Source organism: Platichthys flesus, chromosome 5 (assembly GCF_949316205.1).
Source record: "Platichthys flesus chromosome 5, fPlaFle2.1, whole genome shotgun sequence".
NCBI classification, from domain to species: Eukaryota; Metazoa; Chordata; class Actinopteri; order Pleuronectiformes; family Pleuronectidae; genus Platichthys; species Platichthys flesus.
In genome coordinates this window covers 23,631,918-23,659,137 of record NC_084949.1, presented here as the reverse complement: position 1 = coordinate 23,659,137, position 27,220 = coordinate 23,631,918, and the positions used below count along the sequence as shown (strand labels likewise).

At 44.6% G+C, this 27,220-nt stretch overlaps 1 protein-coding gene across 2 annotated transcripts; it reads left to right on the top strand.

The window, feature by feature from the left end:
• The first annotated feature begins 298 nt into the window (after nucleotides 1-298).
• Nucleotides 299-25,918, top strand: LOC133953153 (protein tweety homolog 3-like). 2 transcript variants are annotated; one of them, XM_062386939.1, is made up of 15 exons: nucleotides 299-851; nucleotides 1,999-2,184; nucleotides 9,888-10,084; nucleotides 14,661-14,772; nucleotides 14,880-15,100; nucleotides 15,423-15,518; nucleotides 15,619-15,691; nucleotides 15,836-15,911; nucleotides 16,774-16,829; nucleotides 16,934-17,026; nucleotides 17,215-17,307; nucleotides 17,398-17,534; nucleotides 19,576-19,749; nucleotides 21,219-21,294; nucleotides 23,024-25,918. In XM_062386939.1, exons 2-15 carry the CDS (start codon nucleotides 2,059-2,061, stop codon nucleotides 23,156-23,158), a joined length of 1,665 nt encoding a protein of 554 aa, XP_062242923.1. In that variant the 5' UTR covers nucleotides 299-851; nucleotides 1,999-2,058; the 3' UTR covers nucleotides 23,159-25,918. The 2 variants fall into 2 exon arrangements, with proteins under 2 accessions (XP_062242923.1, XP_062242924.1); XM_062386940.1 differs by lacking the exon at nucleotides 19,576-19,749.
• Nucleotides 25,919-27,220: the final 1,302 nt, after the last annotated feature.

Here is a 27,220-nt window from a genome sequence, read left to right as displayed (position 1 = left end):
TTCGTGTTTTGATGTTTTACTGATATTTTCTGTCTTGGATTATAATTTTGCATTTCCTTGAACGTTGTCTCTTTTGTGTAGTTGTCTTTTCATTTGTTGTACTTTCTGTCATTTCTGTATTTCGTGAAAATGTCCATGTATCTAACAATTGTTATGATGAGATTATTGTCACTTCTGCAACATGTGCTTCCACGATCTCAACATCAGGGGGCGTACTTTACGTATTTGGTCCCTCTCGCTCTCTCTCTCTCGCTCTCTCTCTCTCTCTTTCTTACACAGACACACACTCACACACACAGACACACACGCACACACACTCAGATCTGCAGCAGAGCCTCGTCCTAGGGGCTTTTTAAACTGTGCTCGCTTCACGCTCCAACAACAACATCGTCCAGCCGAGGCACCGCACCGCACCGCACCGCACCGCAGCGCCGGACGCGTCGAACCGACGGACACCGCGGGGACAACGACCCGCCTCAGCTCCTGAGACAGACAACGAGGACATTTTAAAAACGTGTTTTAAAGAGAGAGAGAAAGAGAGAGAGAGTCCGGATAGGAGCTGCGGGTCAATTAACCCCTCAACCCCCCGGAGCGCTGCTGCCGCTGACGGGTGACGCCACGGTGACAGTTCCCCGGTGTGAGATGCGAGCGGAGCCGGCGTGTGACCCTCGTTCCGTCGTGTTCCATGCGGTTGTGGCCGCGGCGGACTCCGGGCTTGCAGCGAACTCGGCGCGGCCGCGTTGATGCAGCATCTGCGGGGTTCGAATCCGCCACCGCTTGGATCTGGGAGGACAAAAGGTGTAAAACCAACCGGGGGCCCGGACCGAGAACCAGCGGCTTGCGACCACCAGGTAGGCTGCTGTTGTTGTCCGTGTCCCCCCCCCTTCCTCCCCCGGTGTGTCCTCCGTCCGGCTGCCGTGTCGACTCGGTGAGACTGCGGCACTTCTAACGGACAAAGCGGGATGAAGCTACCGCTAATCCCGGGGGTTAGAGAGCTAGCGATGTACCAGGGGCAGCGGGTGAGCCACACGGGGGGGGGGACTCGACCTGCGTTTTCTCGGGTACAGTTGCATTCACAGTTAATAGTCGATAACAGCGGTCGTGTAATTAGATATATATAGAGATTCTTGTTTTGTTATAACATCCTCCGCCATTTCACCGACCACAGCGCGCGTGTCTCCCCCCAGCCTGTGCTCTGCAGCATGGGCGTTTGATGCCTGGGTGAGTGGAGGTATCTGCTGTCATGACATTCATAGAGAGAGGGGGGGGGGGGGGGGGGGGGCACAATGAAAAAACATGCTCATAACATGCAACAACCCACAATGCACCAGGGGATGTGAAGGGGAAAACCACCTCTTAATAAATGTCGACATGATCACATTCACTCCCAATTTATCATGAAAAGAAACAGATGCAACTGAAATGATGTAATTTGTCATATTGCAGTGTTATAGCCCCTTTAAACACACGCACACACACACACACACACACACACACACACAGGTATGATAGGTAAGGTCGTGCACTCAGCGGAGGAGGGATGCCCTCGTGTGTTTCAGTCGCTGCTCACTTAAAATAGAAAGCTAGTCGTAAATCTAAAATTTACATGACAGTGGATATTTATAAAACAGTAATGTTTAATAACTAATGACAAGATGGGGGGGGGTGGAGTGGTGGTGTACTGTTTTTGTTTTTTTCTAGTGGAACGTCACGCTTCTTCCGATCCCTCTTTTGATTTGATTAGTCATAACTCATCAGATATCATTACGGTGATTATTGTTGTTGTCGTGAATGGAAGCAGGGGTTGTTGATGCTGTGGTGCTAAACAGTGTGAGTTGTGTGTCTGTGGCTGCTGCACCTTCATCCTGCTTCAGTGGAACAGACGTTTCTCATCTCTCTGCCGCAGTCGTGCCAGCTGCACATGAAGTCATTTCCTTCCCCTGGTAACTCACATTGTCCGTGAATCTCTTCTTCTTCTTCTTCTTTTTTTTTTCACAGTGGCTGCTTGAAGGATTGTGTAATACAGTGAAGTGACAGCCTGCAGGTAGCTGCGTCAGGATGGCGGCGGTGGTGAACTACTCTCCACCGTGGTGGGTGAATCTGCTTCACAGGCTGCCTCATTTCAACATCGAGTTCCAGACGGTGAGCAGTGACTTCAGGCCCGAGGACTCCGAGTATCAAAAGGTAAGAGGGTTACGGGGGGGGGGGATAATTACCTCCCACTTCGAATTCATCATCCCCTTCATCGTGTAGCATCACTTAATCATCCAGCCTCCTGCCTCTTACCAACACGGCAAATTTACAGCAGAGGGGCAAGAGGTGGCTGAGGCTGTCGACTGAGTTGTGGGATCCCTCCCTGCATCGATCAATGATGTGTGTGTGTGTGTGTGTGTGTGTGTTTGAGAGAGAGAGAGACAGACACAAAGCAGAGGAATGTCCTTGGTCGAGCCACTGACCCTCTACCTGCTCCATCATTGTTATTTATCGATTAGTCAGGTGATTCCCAATCTGCGGATCAGAACTGTTAGTAGATGCAATATTTATCTTACATGTTAGATATTAAGATAGTCAAAGAATGGACATGAGCGTTTCCGATGATCGATTAACAATTGAAATTATCTAGAAACATGTATAACATTGTCCAGTTCCAGTTTCTTGCCTGGGAGCATATTCTGATTTAATATTATTGTTAATTGAAAATCTATGGAAAATCTACCCTTGGTCAATTCGAGGACATCATTTTGGCCTTTGGACACTTGTAATGGGAATTAATCACTATTTTTTTATACATATATAACATTTGATTAGATAAGCAATTATTGTACTTAACTGAAACAATAATGGTAAAGGAAATACATTCATTGGCACAAGCTGAAAAGCATAAAACTAATTTGAGTCTGTCTTTGATAAAGCACAGTCTGCGTTGTGCCTTCGAGAGCAGCTCCATCCTAGAGGCTTTGGCCCAGTTTTTGCTGCATTTCATTTGAATCCTCAAACAAGGTGACTTCCAGGTCCCTGCAGCAGGAAGCACAGTCTCTGCAGCCAACGTAGAGCCCAGGCACGTTGTTTAGGGTCGCTCATTTCACGCACCGCACTCAACCCCCAGTATAGTTTGCTGACATGTATGGAGGGGAGGGAGTATAGAGGGAAGGTGTTCAAGTTCAAGAGCCGAGCGTGGGAAGGCATCAGCGGCCATGGACCAGGAAGGGAGAGGAGAAGTGGAGAGAGGGAGTGAGACAGGGAGAGGAGAGGAGGAGGAGGAGGAGGAGTGACAAAGATAAAAAGAGACTGATTGGAGGCGAGAGGAGAGAGAAAAGGCTCCATGAGCCACGGGAGGTGCTTCTAAATTGCCAAAAAAACACTTCCTGCAGGCTATTCAATGTTTAACTGAAGGTCTTTGTGTGTGTGTGTGTGTGTCAATGTGTGTGTGTGTGTGTGTTTGTGTCAAAGTGTGTGTGTGTCAATGTGTGTGACCACTGGAATTTTAAGGACCCCCTTTTTAGGCTAATTACATCCTGGCATATTTTAGCAGAGGGAGCTAGTTTCTATGTCGCTGATCATTCTGTATGTTTGTTTGCACGTTATTCATATTTACTGTGGTTTATGCCCTGTGATTACACTGTGTCCCAAACTGTATCTTCTTCTCCTGTGTCAGAGCGTTTTCAGCGCTCAGTGTCGTACGTCGAGGTGAGGTCACAGATCTCCCTAAGGGGCTCTGTGTGTGTGTGTGTGTGTGTGTGTGTGTGTGTGTGAATATAGGGCTTCTATTCAGGGTGAAATCATTAATTCTGGCTAGACGGGGGGAGGGAGAGGTAGAGGGTGAGAAGAAGAAGAAGAAGAAGACGAGGAAGGAGGTTGAATTGAGTTGGCAACGGGAGGGAGGGAGTGAGAGGGAGGGGAGGGAAGGGGGGAAAGAGTGGGAAGGGGAGGGCTGTAGTCCGTTGAGAGAGAAAGAAAGAGAGCTTTCTTTCTCTCTTTCACTCTTTCACTGAAGCCCGTCTTTAGATTGGCTCAGTATATCTGTCTCAGAGGCTTTTATGCATCCACTCATCCAGCTGAGAAACACACACACACACACACACACACACACACACACGAACAAGGTCCCACACAGTGTCCTTCAGTGCACAGAGTCCGTCACCATGCCACAACACACACACACTCACACAATAGAGAGAGATTCTTCTGTGTGTGTGTGTGTGTGTGTGTGGTTGTGTTCTTTCTGATGTGATTTGGCTCAGGTTCATTTGTATTCATCTCCGAAGCTGCTCACAAGTTTCTTCTCACACAAGCTGCTCACAGACTCAAGTTCGGACACTTTCCTCAAATTATCCAGAGGGGCCGTGTCCGTTGCCCTGGACATTTTCTCTGGAACTTTTCCTGCCTGCCCCCCCAAGTAAAGCGTCCGAGTGAGTCCATGTGAGAATACAGAAGAAAAATCTCTCTGGAAATACTCAGCAGTGAGTCGGCATCTTGATGACGGCTTTAAAATGCAGCATCCTTAAAACCAGAAGGATTAAAATAAAAGATTAAAGAAGAAAAGAAACCGATGAAGATCAACTGGCTTCGAGAGCTTTTGTCCATAATGGTGGATGCCATTGTTGTTGTGCTGTAAACAAAAACGTGATTTCCAGAATCTATACACAATGTCTCGCCCCCCCCCCCCTGCAGTCTTCACTCAGGCTCCGCCCCTCGCCGGTTTGTTCCACATAATCTCCTTCTTTGTTCCTCACATCTGAGAAACAAACTCTGGAAAAGGTCCACACCCAATTTTCAAGAGTTCATCTCTGAAAACAGCTACATTTAAATTTAGCATTTTTACTTTTTTGCAACTGCTGCTCCTCAATTACAGAGAAGCTCTGTCTGCAATTAACAACCAAAATACTTCCTGTTTACACCGGTACGCCCATTCCCAGTGTCTGTGAGTGGTCACGTGATGAGCATCTTAAGGCGTGTTAGTATTGCTGGCGATTAAAGCTGATGTGAAGTCAAAACGCTCTTGTGGACAGAGATCATTTTCTTTTAGATACGGTTTCAAACTAAAACAAAGTCAGATGGATGTTCACTCACTCGCTCACTCACTCTCTCACTCACTCACTCGCTCTCTCTCACTCATTGTTCCTACAGTGGAACAGTTGGACGTCTCTGATGTCTTTATTGGGGACGCTGCTGACTCTGTGGCTTTTTTGCAAGAAAACGTTTTTCTTCTTTCTTTTCCTGAAGAGCTGAAATAGGAGCTCATATCCTGAGGTTCCGCAAGGCATTGAAATAGCATGTGTGCCGAACCATGAGTGTGTGTTAGTGTGCGTGTTTGCGTGCGTGTGCGTTCATCTGTTTGTGTTATGGTAGAATCGCACAGTCAGCTACCACAGTTAAACAGCTGCAGAACATTACAGAGGAATCATGTGACCTGTAATAACACACACACACGCATATATCCACAGCTGTGGAAAGTAAGTAAGTATAATTGGTATTTTTTTTAAACGGTGAACTACATTTTTCACAGTGGAAGACATTATGTCATCGCATATTGAAAAAGATCAGTGAGACTCAATGACAAACAGATTAAAGAGCCACTCAAATCCTTTTCTTATGGTTAGACTCTTAAAGACGTACCATCAGGTCTTTGACTGAACCCAGATTTTGCCGGTGGTGTTTTGGCTGCACTCTGGTTGCACCGGTGGTACAGGTGAGGTGAATGTGAGCAGAATGAACCCGGGGTCAGCGAGCGCCTCTGGAGAGATGTGGAGATGATCGTAGGCGAGGCTCAACCAGAGTGTAACACACAGGCAGGGAGAGTGCAAGGACAACTTAGTGAAGTGGAAGTGATTGATCCTGTCAGCTCAGTCATACACACACAAACACACACACACACGGTCACAGAAGTGCACATACACACACACACTAACACGGACAAATGGAAAGTAGATCACTGTGCCTGGGTGTTTAATGTTTAGCCCCTCCTTGTGCCTGCAAGCTAGTAGTGTAGATGTGTGTGCACGCAACACACACACACACACACAGACTTACATCTAAGTACAGACACACACACACACATGTGCACAGCAAAGCTCACCATGCTTATTAGTAGCTAATTGATCCACACTTAATCTGCTCTGATGGTTTGTCGGCCTGACAGTTAATCTTGCGGCCATCGTCAGGGTCAGAGCCGCGGGTTGAGGCGTGTGGGAGATCTGAGGTGGAACATGAGCAGCCCTCTGTGCTCGGCCTCATTTCAATCTCCTAAACACACTGAGACTAAATGATCTTCACCACTGTGCTCAAATGATAGAGTTAGATATTTACATTGTAAACATACCAGCACTTACCTACCATAGTATAAGCAGCAGACCTTTAAGAACCTTAAATTCTCTTGTTTAAAAATTTCATCCATGATAAATGGCAAGAGGATATTTACAGTATATTGTTTTTCTGTAATATAAATATTTAACATTTTCCTCTTCATAGCAGAAACAAGCAGAACACAGTAATCATGAGGATGAGGAGCTGTAGGAAAAATGTACTATGATTAGTTTCAGTTCATTACATTATGGCCTTTTTACAAATAGTTAGTGAGCTGTTTCATATCAGTTATCCAGTGAGTGACCTTGGCTGTGATTGGCTTGATGGCCTTTCAGTCAATTTAACTTGCCCCATGGGAACTCTGTTTCTTTTTAATAAATTAAGTTCTGCTTTTCACTGCTATGCTTTGTTTTAGATGGTTGCAAACTGAGTTCTTCTGGGTTTTGCACTAGAAATCAGATTAAAAAAAAAAAGAAGCAATTTTAAGGCTACACTTGTGGATTTTTTGACATTGTGAAATTTACATTTTGTTAAACAAGTAATTAAAAACAAAAGGTTTTTCGTTTAATTGACTAAAACATTTTCATTAGGTTTAAAACTAAAAATAATTGTAATTGTTTCTTATTTCGGGAAATAACCGATTTTATTACAGCCCTAGGTTACGTATTCAGATTGAAGTGAATCACAAAAATAAATGAGCGAATCCACACAGTTGAGTGGCTTAATCAGTTTTTAAATAAAATCCAATTTATGTTTTGGTGATTGATTTTTGAACTTTGTTTTACTCCTCTAATTCCTCTCTATCTCACTATGTGTGTTTGATCCCATTGTCATTCCTGTCGCGTGCTTTTTAATGGATGCCATGAGAACATCCATCCTTATATCCAGTACCATGAGCTTTTCTTTCTCTTTCTGCAAAGCCTAATGCATTTTGTTCCATATGGTCTGAAGTCACCAGAGATCAAACAATGCATTAGAGGAGCACAGTGCAACGCTACCTCAGAATAACGTCCCTGTCTCGCTAAGCTTTATAGATAATAATAGAGGAGGATAATGCCTGAGGGGAAGAATCTGCAGGGCTTATCTCCCCCTCCTCTGCCACCAGGATCCACTCCTCCCATCCTCCACTCCTCCACTCCTCCACTCGTCTTCTTTAACCTGTTGGAGAAAAAGCAGTCAGGGGAAAAAGCAATCAAGTGATTTCCTCTGGCTCAGCCCGAGCTTATACCAACTGTTCTCCCACAAGAAAGTAATCATGTGTAAATAACAGAATCACTTGACCTGACACATAAATTCACAGAATTACTGATACGTCTCAAGCTGTAGTGGTCCAGGGCCATAATTAAGTTTGTAATTATTTTAAGCAGAATATAATAATTCATTTCTCCCAGTTGTAAACTCGTAGAAACCTTGGTAGATATGGTATTGATGGTTTTAGTCTGGTCTGAGGCTCGTGCTTTCGAGTTCTTAAATTAATGCTATTCTCACCCTTCAGATGTCATATTACACCACTGCAGTTCACATCCTATCACATATTGTATCATATCTGCTGTACTGGTCTAGTTTACTAACCCACTGGCTTTACTGGATTGAATGAACCCCTCCAGCTTTGATACATTAGCCTTTGTTGGCCTGGTTATTCATCTGACACACTTAATGTTGACCTTATTAGGCGGCATTGTTACCTCTGCCAGTCAGATTATCTTTTTACCCGGCTCTGTTGTTTTGTTTGTTTTAGCAGCAGGATTACACAAGCAAGTCCTGGACAAGGGCCAGGGGAGGAAGAACCCATCAAACTTAATGTGGATTCAGGAGCAAATCGCTTTTTAATCACTCTCCTCAACATTGCAAGACAGGCTGTTTCCACGTAGTCACATGTCAGCAAATAATTTACAGATCTTGATGTAAAATTTAAATTTGTATGGTGTTGAGGAGTTTAGTGCAGAAAACTGCTGGAACTTAAGGCATTATACTTTTATGTTTGTTGAGTTGGAAAATAAAACTAGTTTAAACGCTGAGGAGTGAATGGTTTGTCTCTGGCTGTTGTGGTGAGACCCTGGTGTCACCGTTAGCATGTTAGCCGCCTAAATAAAGATGGTCAGTACTGTATCTATACCGCTTGTCCTTTGAGGGTTGTGTGTGTGTGTGTGGGGGGGGGATCTGGCTCCAGTCCCAGCTGACAGGGCGAGAGGCCAGGGTATGGCAGGGCCGACATACAGAGACACTCACACCTATGGTCAATTTCTCGTCTCCAATCAATCTCTCTCTAATCTGCATGTCTGTGGACTGTGGGAGGAACCTGGATAAAACAGGGACACAGGGAAACACTTTAAAACCCCAACCAGGGGATTCCAACTGTTCTGGCTTGTTAACCCATCAAACTGTAATAAATGTCTACTTAACAGAGCTTGACATGCAGGTTGGGACCAGTCCAGCTCAGTTCTTTATGCCTTGGGGCTGGTTAATGCCGTGACTGGACTCATGTTTTTGTGCTGTCTGTACAAGAGTCCGTCTTTGGCAACAGTTGAAGCTTTTGCACATATATTAAACAATATATGATTGTTTATATACTTGTACAATACATGTGCATATATACAGTAGAGGTGCATACATGGCTGCAGGGTGAAGAGATTTCTGGCTGGCAGCGAGGAAAGAATGAGGTCAGCAGAAACATCAGGAGTTTAGAAAGTCTGGGAATCCAGGAGGTGTGTGTGAGGATCTCGTTGGATCTGCGGTGGATTCAGACCGTGTGATCAATCCGCAGAAGAATCACAATGTTGTTGTTTCTGAACAAGCAGAACTGGATTCTTTTGTCTGAAGTGGTCGAGCGGGCAGAGATTCAGTGCTCCTTTGTCTCTGCTTGGTCCTGCAGCACAATGACTTCTCCAGACAACTCCGGAGGGGAAAGGAAAAACCAACATCGCAGTTTGTGTGATTAAAAGAAAAACAGATCTCATCAGTTCCTGAGAAAATCTCTGTAACATCCCTCATCTTTATCCATTTCCTCCCTGGCTCCGTTCAGTCATCTTCTTTCTTTTCTGTCTCTCTATCCAATCTCTGTTTTTGTTCCAAATTTACACCCCCCCTCCCTCCTCCTTCTATCTGCTCCCACCACCCCTTCCTCCTATTGCACTTCAAAGCCTTCCAAGGGGTATGTGATCTGTGTGGCGGGTCTCTTGCGCACACGGCTCCCCGTCAACATCGCTCCCGCTCACTCTGTGGAGGTGTGCGCTCGTTTGATGGTATGCAAATGTCTGTTTCATGGTATCCATCAAACGCCCCTTTAAGAGCCACTGGTTTTTATCCTCAAATAGCTGGAGTGAGCGGCGCAGTTTGTTTATCCGGGTGCGTCTGTCTTCACAGGAAAAACCAGATCATGTGGTGTCTCGAATGTATCTGGTTTCTGCTCATATCAGTTAATTTGCTTCCTGTGTCTTTAACCCATTTCCCCCGAAATCGCTCCCTTCTGGCGTGATACGAACAACCAGCCAACCTGATACAGCACCGATGTTGACATATTTGTATGAAATCATTTATTTTTTATGGCCACTAATTGTTCTCCTCTTCCTTCCTCTTCTCCTTAGTCCGTCTTGCTGCTCGGTGCTGTGGCCTTGCTGTGTTTGGGCCTGGACCTCCTCTTTCTCCTTTTCTACTCCTTCTGGCTCTGCTGCCGGAGACGCAAGAGTGACGACTCCTCTCACTCCCATTCCCACTCGCAGCAGCCGAGCGCTGACTGCTGCTGCACGGCCTGGTGCGTCATCATCGCCACACTTGTCTGCAGGTGAGACGTCCCACGGGAAAAACACTTTTACAGTTTAAAAATTGGTCATGTGAAAAGTGAGTGATGATTCGTGGGAAAGGATGAATCAGGCCTGATAAGAGCAGGACACCCACGTTCACTTCCTGAATGTCCCGGTCTTATCAGTGCATCTTATAAGTCTGCATCATAATTTCCAAAAGTCGCAGCACGTCAAAACACAGCCTTCATCCACAACTGATAGGTCTCAGCTTGATTATACTTCATGTTCTTAACTTTAAACATGGATCCACATCTCTCCGGAGTTTATGAGCCCCTAAATGGAGACTTTTGGAAATGATGAGGCAGAATCCCACATCCACATCATTGGTTCCACCATGTTATAGGTCAAAAAAATACATCCCTGCATTTTCTCCATCACTGGTTCTTGGTATTTTCTGCTTCTAAGCAACTAACTGCAAATAGTCAATCCTCTACCTGTTAACAATGTTCGTGAATGCTTATGTGATATGTTCTTTAAGGTGGGTTAGTATGGACAGAGGTTACCTTATGTAGAGTAGTATTTTGATTTAAAATGCCACTTAAAATGAAAACATATAAGTGTGAATGTAGCTAAAACACAACCCCTGGAGATAAAAACAAAAACAAAGCTAGCAGCATTTGCTAAACTCTTTGTTTTCGGAGCTTGAAGTCATTCGTTCTACAACTTACACACATTGTGGATGTAACCTGAGATCAGATGACAAGTGGTCCCCCCAGAAGCATCCTAATGCCATGAGGTAAACGCCTTACTTGGTGCCGTCAACTTGGGATCAGATCACACAAGACGCATGTTAGTGCCAGGTGCTAAAGCTCAGCATACCACAGCCTGTTGGTGAACAGCTGTACATCTCACTAAGTCTGAGTCACAAGTTACCCAGACTAACACAACGTGCACTCATGCTGCTCTAACTGTCCTTGAATGCAAAGTTATGTTTCATTCCACTGGTTTTATGGACATTTTCAATTTGCACACATGAAAACAAATTGAGGAAATGCCAGAAATGCAAAATAAATGTCGGTATGAAAGCAATACATTTTAACAGCTGGCTGAGGTTGAAAGGATGTCATGTCACAAAAAGAGAGCGAAAGAGATAAAGGCTGATGGAAGCAGCTTTGATGTCACGGTACAGTGCCTGCGTCTGCTTCCTCTACCGCATATAAAGCATTCGTTTGACTGTACCACGATTCCATGTTTCCACTCTGCCAGCAAACCAGAGAAATCAAAAACAGCAAAGAGTTCAGGGATCTACGTTTAACTGCATATGTCCCAGGTAAACAGACAGCGTAAAGAAAGGAGCCACTGTCACTGTCAGCCCCCCCCCCCCCATGTCACCACTGATTAAAAGATTGATTCATAATGATTCTATGATACATAATAGATTTATATTGATATATCTTGTCACACCCTCTAGTTCATGGAAACACACATAGATTCACATTTTCATTTTGCAGAAGTTTAACCTTGAGAACAAAGACAGGTAGGCAGAAGGGCAGCCTGATATATTAAATATTTAAAAATCCATAACCCTTTATTGTGAAACATAAACTGTGTTTCCAATCAAACACGAAACATTTCTCTCCTCCTACAAAGTTTGACATTTTGCAGATGCACATTTGTCCCTGCGGCCTGTCCAGGGTGAACCCCGCCTCTGGCTAAATGTAAGCTGTGATTGGCTCTGGACCTCCCCCCCACCCCCGCAACCCTCAGAGGACAAGCGGTATAGATAATGGAAAAAAAGTTTCCCACTCTCCCCAGCAGCCATGTGTAGATTGCACCAATCCCGTCCAGTATGTTGTTACAGCCCGAAAACCCCACGTGGTGTAACTGGGATCCAGGTGGTTGAACCGTTAGTGTTTATCCGACTCTGAAGGTTGTGTGTTTGTGTGTGTGTGTGTGTGTGTGTGCAGTTTGAGGTCTGTGACCCCCGCTGACACAGCCGGGTGGAGTGTATTCTGTCCACAGGCAGTGATCTGTTGTGGACTCTGCTCCTCTTCACTCAAAACTGCACACGCAAACAAACTACACATTCCTCTTTCACTTACTCTCTCACCTCTTTTCCCCACTTCCTCTCTTCCTCTGTCTTTTCCCCTTGCTCGCTTCCCCTTTTCTTTTTTTTTTTTACCATATTATTTCTCTCTGTCTCCGGCCGTCTTCCTGGCCTAGAAAGGTTGCCATGGAGACAGAAGCAGATTTGATGCAGAGACGAGAAATGAATTATACAGTCAGAGGGAGCTGTGTCTGCTGGTGTGTGTCTGTCTCTGTGTGTGTGTGTGTTCGCGTGACTCTGTGCCAAAGAGGGTTTTTTGTAGGTTTTAATATTTCATGATGAGCTATAATATTTCTTTTTGAATATTTGATATGGATCTGAGTACGCAGGCCCATATTTCTGTGTGTGCCTGCGTGCATGCTCTTTGTCCACAATTGAATATGACATCATGTTTTATTTTTGGCACAGCACCAGCTACATGTGGCCTCCCTCCATTAGGGTGCAGGTGCAGTGTGTCTGGATAGAAGCTGTGTCTCTGTATTGAGGGTTGTTTACTGCTGTATTAGTTTTGTGCTGAAAGGAATAATCAGTGGATTGTTTGAGTCATTTCTTCTCTATTTTCTAAACATTTGATAAGCAGAAGGAACTCTTTCTGATAATCAAAACAGATTGTAACATTACTCATATTAAAAGCTACCAATACATCAACCAAATACTGATTTGGATACGTTTATTACCTCAGTCATGAAATTTTGGGATGGTGGTGGCACGATTTAAGGAAGATTGTGGATGTCGAGATTGGGAGTTGGCCTTGGATCGAGGTTAGCACTCTCCGAGGACCCTAATAGTCAGTTAATTAACAGTATCAAGTGTCTGTACGCTGTCTCATGTGTACATGGATGAGCAGGTTGGCACTATTGGTATTGCATAAGGAATGTCAGTTGGCGGCACCTCTGCCAAGGAGGTGATGTTTTCATCGTTGTCTGCCTCTGTCAGCAGGATTACTCAAAAAGCTATTGAACGGATTTTCATTGGATTTTCTTAAACATGGTTAGACCTGACATGTATCCTCTCTCCTGCTCCCTCAAATACGGGTGAATCTGTTGGATTTGAACTCATCATGAACCCAATTTTGACTGAATACAACATTTCCCCATCCCATCGATTGAGTTCCAGCTGAGTGCGTTTTAGTTTGACCATCTAGGTTCATGTTGTTTGTCCGTTTCAGTTAAAATGGACTGAAGCAGAAGCTCTCTATCAGAGGTAACATCAATCTGAAAAGGTCACCGTCTCTCAAAAGCAAAATAATGTCATATTGTACGCGGGGAGGATTTGTCCGATCAGTCTCAAGCTGGTCATTATCTATTGACTTCTAAACCTTTGCCTTGCTCTGCACTCCCTTGTTTATTCCTCACAATCTAAGCTGTTGGTGATCAAAGTCATGAAATCCCTGGATTGGAGCAGCATTAAATCAGTGAGATAAAACTCGTGGAGACAGGAGGGATACAGGGAAGAGGAGGAGACAGTGGTGGAAGAGGGAGGAGGTGGTTGAAGAGAAGATGATGATGAGTAAACTGGTGGGAGACAGGGAAGGTTGGAAATGTATATTTAGATCAACGTACAAAGCTGCGTCTTCACGATTATATTCCCACTTATTCTCTCGTTAAGCCTGTTTCTCTTTTTGTTGTCTTATGTAAGATGTATGCACATAGTCCATCGAACAGCACTCAAACACACTAAACAATGTATGTTTACACACACCCACACAGGCTATTGTGTGTAACATGGGGCCACTCAAAGCAGGGCTACTCAAGATCTAATGGGCTAGACTGAATCGCTCTAACAATGGCCATAAACGTCCCGCTGCACTACTGTCTGGTGTTTGTCTGTGGACGGAAATCATAAATGCAAAGTGGACACACACACACACACACAGACACACACCCACACGTACAGTACACAAAGGGAAGGGAGGGGGCTACAGGGAGCTTTACAGGGTGAGTGAGAAAATAAAAACACAGTGGGGAGGGGAATGCAGGGAAATAAAGGGTGAGATGAGACAAAAGAGTGTAAAAAAAAAAAGGTTTCTGCAGCGGTGGGTCGGTGGAGGGAAGGAAGAACATGGTGAAGGAGAACAAGGAAGAAAGGAAATTGGGGCCACCTAACTAACATACTGTAGCATGTGCCGTGTGTATGTTGGGGCAGAGCCACAGAAGGACCATATTATGTTCGGTCTGGTGACCCAATTATGGTGTTGACTGTGTGTGTGTGTGTGTGTGGTGGGAGGGGGGGGGGGCATTGGAGAGAGAGAGGGAGAGAACAAAATCATCCCTGGGAGTCCCATGCTTGCCTGAGGCCCAGTGGTGACACCAAATCAACATATGATGAGCTCAGTGCTGCCTGTTGCTGGTGAGCATAAGGACTGCACTAGAAACCAAACTGTCTTTGCTGCAGTCAGTTTATCACATGTTTCTGAAACATTGTTCTCCCATAGTGGTGATTTTTTTTTTTAGGCCATCGGATGCTTGAATAAGTCATTGTGCTAACCCTCCCTGTTCTCTGCCTCCCAGTGCTGGCATCGCCGTGGGCTTCTACGGGAATGGAGAGTCGAGCGATGGAGCCAATCGTTTGGCGTACTCCCTCCGCCATGCCAACCGCACCGTCTCTGGGGTGGAGAAACTGGTGAGTTGTCCACTGTGTTGTTTCACTTTAAAAAAATCCTCACAACCTAATAACAAACTAATCAGAGAGACTGATGGCATCTTCTTCTGGTGTTTGTCTGAGTCCAGGTGTCTGACAGCGCCCTAGCCTTAAACCAGACCGTGGAGGAGAACCTGGTCCAGTTGGAGACGGCCTTCCAGGACCAGACAGACTACGTGTCCATCGTCCAGAAGCTGCAGGGCCAGCTGGATGAGCTGGTGAGGCTGATGGTGGACGTTCCCTTCTGGTCCAATACCGATGTGTCACTGGAGGACTTGGCCCGCAAGACTGAGGCTTTTGACTTTTACAGGTTAGTACTTACAAGTAATGGTTTGTGTTTCGAAGGATCTCAGCAGCCTTGAGAGATTCTTTCAGCTTGGCTTCACAGTGCATGTTTAAACCATTAAAAAGAACCACACAACTTTTAAGCTGTCAACAACCCTGGTTTTAAAAGCTGAAACAGTAGAAGTCCCAGGGAATTTAACTAATGGAAAAAAGGTTTGCTTTATAATCTTGTGATTCGGAGTCCAAAACATTTAACAGCCATGAAACTAGTGACCCGACTGTGACCCTGGGATATGAGATGTCCTGATTGTGTTGAGACACTGTGGTCTATGTGTTGTTATGTCCAGGTGGATGGGATACCTGGGCCTGCTGCTGTTTGATGTACTCATCTGTCTCCTGGTGCTCTTCGGCTTGATTCGTAACTCCAGAGGAACTCTCATCGGGTACGTTCACCTCACGTCGTACCTCAAAACGTTGCGTGATGACGACACATTGTTAAGCCAAACCTTGACCTTAAAAATCCGTATTTGTGTTGTCCTTCAGCGTGTGTCTGCTGGGGGTTCTGACTCTGATCATCAGCTGGGCTTCTCTCGGCATGGAACTGGCTGTCGCTGCTGTAAGTGTTACGATGGCAACATGGCCGAGCTCGCTGCCTCTCTGCAGTGATGTAATCTCTCTGCCCACGGCTCCAGCGAGTGTGTTGTTCCAGGAGGACGTTACTGTAGCCTGATGTGTCATGTGTGCTTACCCTCCCCAACAGTCAGCCAGCGACTTCTGCGCCTCCCCAGATACCTACATCACCAGGGTCACCAAGGAAAACGCTGTCATCAACCAAGGTTTGCAGTAATAACATAATATAAAACAAAAAAATAAACAAAAAATCTCTGTTTTTGTTTTGCGCAGCAGCCAAATTGGAATTTTAACCCCTTCAATTTTTTATTTGAATTGTCTGAAGATGTAAAACGATCCTTATTTAATGCGTAAAAAACGATTGTGTGTTTATTTCCTTTTTATCTTGAACCCTATAAGCCATGAATAGTACTTGGAATTCAAGTGATACTGGTGACACTGGTCAATGGACTGCTCATGTACAGTGCTGACAAATAAGCAGATATATACAAAATAGACTCCACAGCCTCTCACATCTCACCCGGAGATGTTTCTATTTTAAGAAACAAGTGTGTTTGTGTGTCTGAGTGTATGAGTGTGTCCAATGGGATTGTGTTTGATTGACACTCTGGAATCTAGAAGCTCTCTCTCCCTCTCTCTCTCTCTCTCTCTCTCTCTCTCTCTCTCTCTGCTGACTGCAGTGCATCTGCAGCCCTGCACACTCCTCGTCCTCCACTCGCTCTTCCTCCTGCTCGTCCCAAATGCAAAAAAAAAGAATCGGAGCACAGTCTTGCTTTTTCACTTTAGCTCATTATCTGATTTGTCCTCCATCTTCATCCTTTTATATCGCTCTTTGCTTCTCAATTGCTTCCTTTCTTCCTCTCCCTCCTTCAATTCCCTCTCTGCACTCACCTAATGAGGGCTATTGTCTGTCGGTTGTTTCCGCTCTATCTGCCGGCTGTACAGCACAGATGTTGCCTCTGTAGCACACATCAGAACACACCCAATTATGCCTGTGTGGCGTACCGCTATATAAAAACTGTGATGTTTTATTTGTCAGTTGATATGTATTTATCTGTGTATTCCCAGATATCCTGCAGTATTACCTGAGGTGCAGCCCTGGCCAAATTAATCCCTTCCAGCAGGTAACTGTTGTTTTAAGAATACAGAATATATTGGTGTCATTATTGTTTCATAATGAGCCAAAGATAAACTTGTGTGTCTGTGTGTGTCTCTGTGTGTTTTGTAGAGGCTGTCAGGGAGTCACAAAGCATTGGTGGAGATGCAGGATGATGTGGCAGAGCTACTGAGATCAGCAACACGTGATTATGCCAACACTAAGGTGCGTGTGTGCAATGATCTGTGGGTCTTTATTTCCACGCATGAGTGGCGTCACATTAGTGGGAGCGTGATGAAACTGGCATTTACAAAAGTCCCAGCACACGCGTGTTTATCTGACGCGTGCTGAGAAACACGAAGGCATCGTGCATTTGTACATTTTGTGTCTTTTTTTTGTGTGTGTGTGTGCAGGGGAGTCTCGAGCAAATCCAATCTGTGCTGAATTCCACGGAGGTCGGTCTTCACCAGCTGACGGCTCTGGTCGACTGTCGCAGCCTCCACATGGTGAGTCACCCTGTTTGTTGTGTTACAAAAAGAGAGAACTCCTCAACCCTCAGATCCTCGATAACAAGCGACTCCTCCCCCCTCCTCCAGGACTACGTTCAGGCATTAACAGGCCTGTGTTATGACGGAGTGGAGGGTGTCATCTACCTGGTTCTCTTCTCCTTCGTCACCGCTCTGATGTTCTCCTCCATCGTGTGCAGCGTGCCACACACCTGGCCCGGCAAGAGGTAACACACACACACATTGTCTCTCTCCCTCTCTCTCTCTCTCTCGCACACATTTACACCCCTGTACATAACCTGTGCACTAACAGCTAACGTGTTACCTGTTCTAATTGTCTTACTGAATTCAACTGATGGCCCACAAAGAATCTACTTGGTGCCCATGCATGTCCTCTAAGTGTGTGGCCTCCTGAGCTAGTGCGTCCTTCTTCCTGCCTGTCTGTCTTTTGCATCCATCCACTCTTGTCTGCAAGTTTTGTTTATTTTATCGTTTGCCGTTAGCCCCGCCAGACCAGCTCATCACCTGTTTCTATGTTTGTACATCTCCCTCGTTTTCTTGGAGCGCCACTCTTTCGTTAGATTGTGTATCACTACCTATTTTTTTCTTTCTATGCCCCCCACTTCCTCCTTCTGTTCCCTCCCTGCCTCCTCTCTCCCTGTCCTGATTTGGAAATCTTTTGGGCTTCAGCGAATTATGTTTGGATTTTGAGGAAACCGATTGACCCCCGTAGTTAAATAAATGGACCTTTCAAACTGCCAAATAATAACCAAATAACCCTGCGGTTAAAAACAGCTCAAAGAGCTCTAGATGTTCATACGTGACGGATGAATTATGAAACCTAGCTGTGCCAAAATAGTGCTGTTTTGTTGCTTGTTGGTGGGAGTGAGTCACCAGCAATGCTCCCGTACGGCAGGTATCAAACAATAATCCACATTTCCCTGAGTTAAGATATATTTTAGCTGAGTCTGAGTGTGCTGCAGCTGCTGAGTCTTTGTGATGGGCTTTGCAGTGTAACTCCATTTTGAAAGAGTGAACCACCCCCCCATCTGGTGGCAACTCAGGGTAGTGACTCCTCTGCCTTTGTGTCTCTGTTAACACAGGGAGGGCCCTGCTAAACTATAATTCATAGAGCTCACGTTACTTCTTTGAATCATTTCCATCCTGATGTGACTTTGTTATAACGTGAACAGTTGGAATAAACTGTCATAGAAATTACAGTCCTAACTGAAATGTCAGTAGAGCACATACCTCCGTCACGGCCCAACACTCCCCTCAGGAAACCACATTTAAATTCATTACAGATTTATATTTGATTTGCATGAATTATTATTCTCTGCGAAATCCACAAAACAATTCCTGGATCTGCACCAAATTTAATTAGTTCTTCCTTAGCTCCGCCCCTCCACTAAATGTAATAGAAATTGGTTGAGTAGTTTTTGCGTAATCCGTCTAACAAACAGACAAATACAGACGGAAATCTAAAATCCTCGGTGGAGGTAAAGATCCACGTATGCTCATGAGTTCTGTGGTTGATCGAAGATTGTCGAAGCCGGTGCATTTCTGTAGCCAGAGATCAAACTTCCAAATCAGCACATATCTTACTTGATGCCTCATTCTGTTACATCGCTGGCCGTTTTACATTTTTGACCATTTTATGTCTGAAATGGTTTTTCCCAAACCAGCCACATTATCTCCTTTTTTTCCTGGCGTTTTTTTCTTTTCTTTTTTTGTTGCTTTGACTTCCATGGAGCACTCAGAGATGCATGAGTTATAGAATAATGGATTCTTGAAATTTGACTCTGTCTGGACCATTTGAAATGGACAGTTAATGCCAGGAGCGTTATCAATGACTGCATGAAGAAAACGACTGCATGTTCCTGAGAGAACTTTGAGAATATCGAAGAGTCTATTGTCCTCTTACAGTTTAATGAAACAAAGCAATAAAAGCAGCGCTGCTCTGAGCTGTGTCGTGACATTAGAGACACTTGTGTACTTGTTGTGGACCTGTGTTGTAGATGAATGCTGCCCATGTCCCTTCTCTTCTTGTTCAGTTGCTTTGGGGCTGAAGGCATGGTCCTAACCAGTCTTTTACATCAGGAGACTCCTTCATTGTACAAGAACACCTCCCCCTATCCTAACCTCCTCTTCAACCACTTGTTTACACTCTGTTATCTCTCTCGGATCTCCCTCCCCTCTACCTTTCCCCCCCCTCCCTCCTGTTCATCGTGCCCTCTTGTGCCCTGCCCTTACCCCGACCAATTGAAGGACGGATGAGGAAGATGGAGAGGACGAGTCGGCCGCCTCACGTGGCGGCGTGCACGATAACCTGTACCGCGTTCACATGCCCAGTCTCTACAGCTGTGGCTCCAGCTACGGTAGCGAAGCTAGCCTGCCCGCTACGGCCCACACTGTCAGCAATGCCCCCGTCACTGAATACATGTGAGTTAGCACCCACCGCTAGCTAGAGGCTAGCAGGATCAATACACTGCCTGCAGTAGGTAGCTGATGCTTGCCCCCCCTGTGACCCAGAGTAGCAGCAAAGCAACGCCCACTGCCTGAGATAAGACAAGTTAGAATAGCCAGTGTTTCTGTTCTGTATGGCTCGCATGTCCTTTGTCACACACTGTCAGCAATTCATGTTCCCGACACTCAGTGCGTTACAACCCTTCACTAGATCTCCCTTTGATGCAATTAGAACATTAGATGCTTGCTGTGTCTGCCAGCTGAACTGTGTCAGTCCACCATGTTGGCAAAACGCTGATTTTAAAGAGGTAAATTCAGATTTGCACAAGTTAATCATTTCACTTTGCTTGCTACGTGTTACCACAGGACTGCAAGTGCCTGCTCTGAGTCGACACCATCACACACAAGAGAAACAAGCATCCACATAGTTTACATAGTCTGCCACTGCTTGCTTCTGTTCCAGCTGTGTGGTATACAAGCACAATGTTGTGTTTGAACTGACAGTTTAGATCTGTATTCAGATCAGATTTTAAGCTTTTGAGACCATCACAGGATGATGTTCTCATGTGTTAAGCAGATATATGTTTAACAGAACTGACCTTATCTAAAGCATACAACTGAAGGGTTGTCGAGGGCTTTATTCTTTTCCATGTAGCTTCAGTCAGACTCAGCTGTCAGTAGCTGATGGTGGTCCAGAATCATGTAATCTTAGGAAATCCTATTCGATGGAAAATAGCTATAAATCAACTCTTAATGAACAAACTAATACAAAAACACTTATTTGTCCCTAAGTCCAGATATAACTATGCAAAAACAGCTCGAACAGTAATGAATGTGTGTTGACTTGTGTTTGTTTACATGAAGCTAGAATGATTAGAATACACTGAGAGCTTAGAAAGAACTGGACTATTTGAGTTACTGATTTCTTTATTAGAAGTTTGTATTTACAAACTATATAATCTCAGACATTCAAAGCATCTACCTAAATATCTTACTGTTAATGTGACAGTGTGATGACACCCAACATCAATCAATCAATCAGGGATGTGGCAGTTATTCAGTTTCATATTAAATTGTGCTCACAAGGGACATTTGAAGCTGAATATATCCATCTATTTTATCTATTTTATGCCCCACAAAGTAAAAGTAGGATCTTAACTGGCATGTGTCCCAAGAAGACTAAATGTTTTTTCTCCTGTGCATTAAGAAAGAATGTTAACTATGCCGGACTGTGGCCGAGGAGTTTAACCCCTGTCGACTTACCCTCTGGCCGTCTGGGACCAAGCTTCAGCCTCTGTCTTGTAATTATGAACGAGGCCATTAGTCAGAGAGTTATTAGTCAGAGGGTCATGAAGTTTTTCTGAAGAGCAGATCATAGAAACAGAAAGAACTGAGCACCAGTGGCAGGGTGACCACATGCAGTAACCTCTTATTCTATAATGCAGGAGCCAGAACGCAAACTTTCAGAACCCTCGGTGTGAGAACACCCCCCTGATTGGCAGGGAGTCCCCTCCACCCTCTGTAAGTGCACACTTTCTAGAACACACTCTTCCTCCACTATCTTCCAATACCCACAATGCTGCTGGAAAACAAAACAATCAACCCACAGAGGGGGTAATAGATCATTCTTTAAGACACTGAAGGAAGCTGAGTGAAGATAAATATTTGTGATGTGTAGCGAAGTGTGGATATTGGAAGGTAGTCCCCCCCCCCCCCATCCCTACACCACAGCATCCTCTGTGCTCAAACTAGAGCGGGATCATGGACCGCTGCATGAAGGTCATTTTGGCAGCCTGGGATTATCTGGAGCGTTTAAAACAAAAAGACGACTGTTGATAGTTGGATGTGCACTTGCATCAAAAGAGAAGCTTGACTCTTTTCATAAGTGTCATTTGTCGGGGTCAATACAAAGTTGTTCTCTACTTCTGATGTACAAAGTCTGGTTGGTTTCACTGTGGCCGTCAGTGAAGTGTGAGAGGACTTGCAGATCACGCAAACAACAGATTGTTGGTCGGGGGTTGAGAGAACCTCAACACACACTTCGAAAAACATTCGAACTGCACCTTGTTTTTTAACTTTAAACACGTAGATTATTCTGGTCTGGACAAGGTGCCGCTGGGCCTGTAGTGGAAGATGTTGTGCATCAACTGAGGCTGTAAAATGCTGTGGACCGACCAATCACCGTAATCCACCAATCTTACCTTTATTTACAACTTCTGCACGGCTCGTAGGATTTATCTCCTGCCACCTCCTCACGATCTGCAATGAATCTGAAAGTCTTCTTGACAGATCAGCCCCCCCCCCTCCCTCCCCTGAGTAAAGTCGAGCCCAAACCTCTAAAAGATCCTGCTCCTCCTCCCCCCTCCCCCCCCTGTTCCCACACTGTGTCTATTATGTGTGCATTCTCTGGTCGAGGTGTGTGTGTCCTCTGTTTCTGTGCCCCCCCCCCTCCTCACCCTTCACCATTGAACAGCCACAGGAGCACATGTTTCCCACCTCCACTGTCAAAAACTGTAGCGGCGGCAGCGATTCACCAGCGCCCTGTCGACCGGGTGCCGTCGCTCCCGCTCTCCTGCAGCGACCTGGAAACCAGAGACGTCCAGCTGGAACTAGCCAGCCGCCCACTAGAGACCACTAACTTATACCAGGCTAACCTACTACATCAGAACTAGAGCACTAACTACAACCCACTGACCAAAAAGAAATGACATCTGCTAATTTTTACATTAACACCATCCAAAATTAATCAGCTCTGAAACGATGAATGATTGTTGTAATCAAACGACCCTGGCTGTCCAAATGACTGGTCAAAGTACTTCGGCTCTACCTGTGTGTGTTTACATCAAAAATCTATCTATCTATCTATCTATCTATCTATCTATCTATCTATCTGTCTGTCTGTTATTTGAAAAGCATTATCTATAGTATTTCTTTTTATTCTTCAGTGTAAATTCGACTTGATCATAATCCACAAAATGTTTCCTCCTCTTGTCTTTTCTTGTCCTCCTCCACCTTGTCCCTCTCTTCCTCTCTCACTTCTCATTGTTTCCTGCTCTTATCTCGATTTCTCCCTCTGGTCGTTTCCTTTCCCAACACGTTTGTCTCTCTTTCCTGTTTCTGTCACCACGTCTCTCCACGCTTTTCCCGACACCTCCTTTCACATCCTCTCTCTTTCCTTCTCTCTCTCCCTCTATCTTCTCTCTCCCCCATTTTGTTTTTTTTTCTCCTCACCGTCTTCCAATCTCTTCAGTACACCTCTAGTATGAGAGCGAAGTACCTGGCCACCAACCGACCAGACCAGAACCGACGCTCCGTTCCCAACGACCAACTGGACCCGACTAGCCGGCCTCACCCCGCCGCCCGACCCCAGTCGTCAGTCCACTAGATACCAGTCCACATCAGTGCTGCCTGAATCCAGTTCTCACCGCCAACAAGACCCAACGCCGCAGCGCTCAACCAGAGCCGAGCGCTTCAAGCACCAACAGAACCCCAGTTCGTCAAAGTCCACTGAATCTCACTCCATCACCGGTTCACCAGAATCAACACAGCAAGTCAGAACTCACCAACCCCACGTCCCAGTAAAGGACCGCACAAGGTCAACAAGTATTTAGAAAACATCTAAACCAATCAATCTTCTTCCTCCTACAAGATCAATATCTCTGCTACTCTTCTTCTTCGTGAACGTACATCTCACGTTGCTCAGTCCACCACTGCTGGTCAGCCCGCCATACCCACAATCCACTGCAGCAAAAGCTCTGGCTCCTTCTCCTTTCTCTCTGTTTCTTCTTCCGCCTCTCCAGATATCTCCTCCTCCACTAGGATCTGTACACTGCCCTCTAGTGGATAAAGCTACATCACTTCAACACATACTCGCACTGTACAGAGCTGTAAATAGTAAACATGTGCTTTATCCTGATTCCATGAAACGTAGACTGATGAATCATTACTGGTAACGTGGTGTGCTGTGTGTTTATCATGGAAAAGTTTCGCTGTATCTCTCCTATACACACACACAGACACACACACACACGCACACACACACGCATTGTATAAATAGGATTCCAGCGAATCAGAAAGCCATGTTTAGGTAGAAACTCGCACCACATCCACGTTCTCTCTTTAACTTAACATTGGTGTCTAATAACGAAGACTTGAATCGTGAGCTTCTGAAGTGTGTGTCTCTCTCCTTGCGTGCACGTCAGTTAATGCATCTTTTGAACATGAGCCAGGAATCCTGTGGAGGACTAAACTCTTGGAAGAAATGGAGGGAGAGACAAATAGGACATGAAGGAGGCTCAACCTGTGCCAAAAACTATATCATAAATACGAGGGACGCCTGATGCTGTCCTCTTCTCCTGCTGCCTCCAGATGAAACAGACTCTATCTGGAACGTTTCCTCTGTGACTGTAAATAAAAGGGAAGAAGAGAGACACTTGAAACAGGAAGCGATGGACAGATGATTGTTACCACACGTTTGCCAGGTGCTAAATAAGCCAGAGGACGATCAGCACTGAGGAAGGGAAGGAAAAGTTTTACTACAGTGTTGTTGTTTTTTTTCAATCAGGGATGTGATCAGGAAAACACAACAAAGATGAAAAAAAAAAAACTTTACATCACCACCGACAGGAAGTTGTGCCCTGAACCCTGAACACGTCCCTGATTAATAACGTTACCTAAGTGTTTCAGAATTAAAGACAGTGGGTGTTTGTTTTTTTATGTTCATTCATAATCTGACATTTGGGTTGTAATACTGTGACCAACTGTAGTATTCTATGCTTCTTAATTCCTGTGCTTTTATTTTGTTAAGCGGTGACTTGTGATATTCAGCCACCAGAAGCGAGATTTTATTTTGTTTGTTTTTTAATTTTTTTACCCACAAGCACAAATTCTCTTCAAGGTTACATCGTGAGAGGGAGAAGTAAAAACACTGCCAGTGGTTTTTCCTCCGACTCTGCAACTCTGTGTACGAAAACAAAAACTGTAGTCGTGAACCTGTGTGTGTGTGACATCACTGCAGCGTGATTGGCTGTTGCTCTATCTCAGTGTTACCTTGTGTAAATACATTGATCAGTGTGTGTGTGACTGGCCGCAAGCGAGGGTCAGTCTATCTTCATTTCTATAGGGACACTGCACATGCCCCTACACATACACACACACACACACAGTAACACACACACACACATATATATATATATACATGCCGTGCAGACACACACATACACATTAAACACACTGCAGTGTCGTACAAAGACCCATCTTTCCCTGCTTTTGCCCAGTTTAGTAACCGCACACCCTCCCACCGCTGTGACATCACACCAATGACCATTTGCATTATGGGTGATGTAGTAGGTAGTAGCTGCATTTCAGAGAAACCCCCATAGTTAGCCGAGCGAGCGGAGCCCCACCCCCTCTCAACCACCATTCCTGTACAGCATTTTAATATTTTACGATTAATCAATGACCACTTCTCGTATTAGCGAGACAATCTTACAAGTGTGATTTTACTAGAAAGAAAATGTCCATGTTATGGTAACAATGCTACCTATGGTCTAGTATTTTACAGTGTGTTTTTCTTTTTTTTGTTGCACCATCGATGCAAACGATGTTAAGATCTGTGGGACTAGTCACTGATTAATGGCCTTTCATAATGTTTTTAAACTCTTACAACACTTCATATCACGACATGTTTTTTTATTTCTCTCTGTCTTGTAAAAAAAAACTCAAAGTTTAAAGATAAAACAATAGCTAGCTGTTTTGTAGGAGAATAAAGGCAAGAGCAGCGTTTTTCCTCTCTTATTAATGGTGAATGACTCTGTCTTGCAATGTTTTAATAAAACTATTCCAGTGTTCCCTGCACACCTGGATCACAGTTGTGTTTGAATTCCTGTGCGATGATTTGTGGGATTAACCTGGTACAGCTCGAATCGATGGGGGGTGGGGGGGAAAGAATGTGTGTATGTGTGGAGTTTACCGGACTTCAAACACACCTCTGCCCAGATGTGACGGACAATGTTTTCTATGGCTGTTTTTATTTTCTGATGGTTTAACTAAGATATTAATGATGTACATGTCAAAACTGTGGTAATGATATCATTCAGCCTGGAATAAATGTTTAAAAAAATGAAATTAAAGCAAATTTAACGTATTGATGAAGACTGTGGGTCATGTTTTGAGACGGAGACACTGAACTGGTCGGTTGATATTTGATCAATTGTGGTTTTACTCAGAAACTGTTAATTTAAGTGTTTCTTCTTCTGAGAGTTCTCCACACAATCCCTGAAACATTCTCTGTAACGCTGTGGAGTGAAGCTGTCGTGACCCAGTTTCCTCCCTCACAGTTTCAGCTTCCATCATCGCCTCCTTCCTAATGCCAATCAATAAGTGCATTCAATTATAACAAGAGAAGGGTCAAAGGAACTGAAGATTGATGATGATGAAAGTAAGTAAATGCATCCATCAATCATGAGTCCTGATGTGATATTTTAACCTTGTTATAGACCATTTGTTTTAACGCAGATGATGGATATGAAGAGCAAACTAAAGTATATATTTTATAATAAGGTAACAACTTCAGGTTGTATTTTGTCCTAGTTCCAATCATTTCATCTTGGTGTTTCACATGTGTAACATTACGTTTTATAAAAACAAAAGCAGGATAGGAACCCATTCAAATGTCCTCGTCTGTGGGAAGGTGTTACAGCATAATTCACAAACATCAAATATCCCTGAAATGGCTGTTTGTGGAGCTACTTTCTCTCTATTTAAAGCATTAATCTGTGACACACACAGTAAACAAGAAGCTCCAATTGCAGAGAACCAAGTGCACAGTATCTTTGATTATAGCTTTCACTTGTCGCATTTAAACATGCAGCCAGCAGGTGTCACTGTCCACTGAGCAGCAGAAGGTTCGACCTCAGAATAAATGTCAAACACACACACACAGATACACACTCACACACAGACGGTGGCATGCGGTCTGCTAATCTTTTGATTGTGCCTTTATCTCGGCATGACCGTGTGTAAGGCTCAATCAGATAAGGGGGCTGCTGTTGTTTCAGTGTGTGTGTGGGTGGGTGTGATTGTTGGTGGAATTTAGTGGGGTAATGGGTTCAGAGGGGAATGGGGGGGGAGGGAGGGACGGACGGGGGTCCCCACACAGCAGCTCATAAACAAGGTCAGAGTTGAAAGGTCGAAGCTGTGTCCCTTATGACCCCAGTTTACAATCCTCCAGTGTTCAGGCAGCGCACACACAGTTTGCATGGCTACCCTTGTTAGGACATTGCCTAACCAAAACTTTATCAATAACATACTCATGAGTAACAACTAACCTTAACCAGGAACTCAGAAATGACATATCGCCAAATTCTTACCCAGTCCCCATTATGGAAACGGGTCCTCATAAGTGCTATATCAGAAAGGGTCTTAAAAAAGGTACAAAAACAAGAAC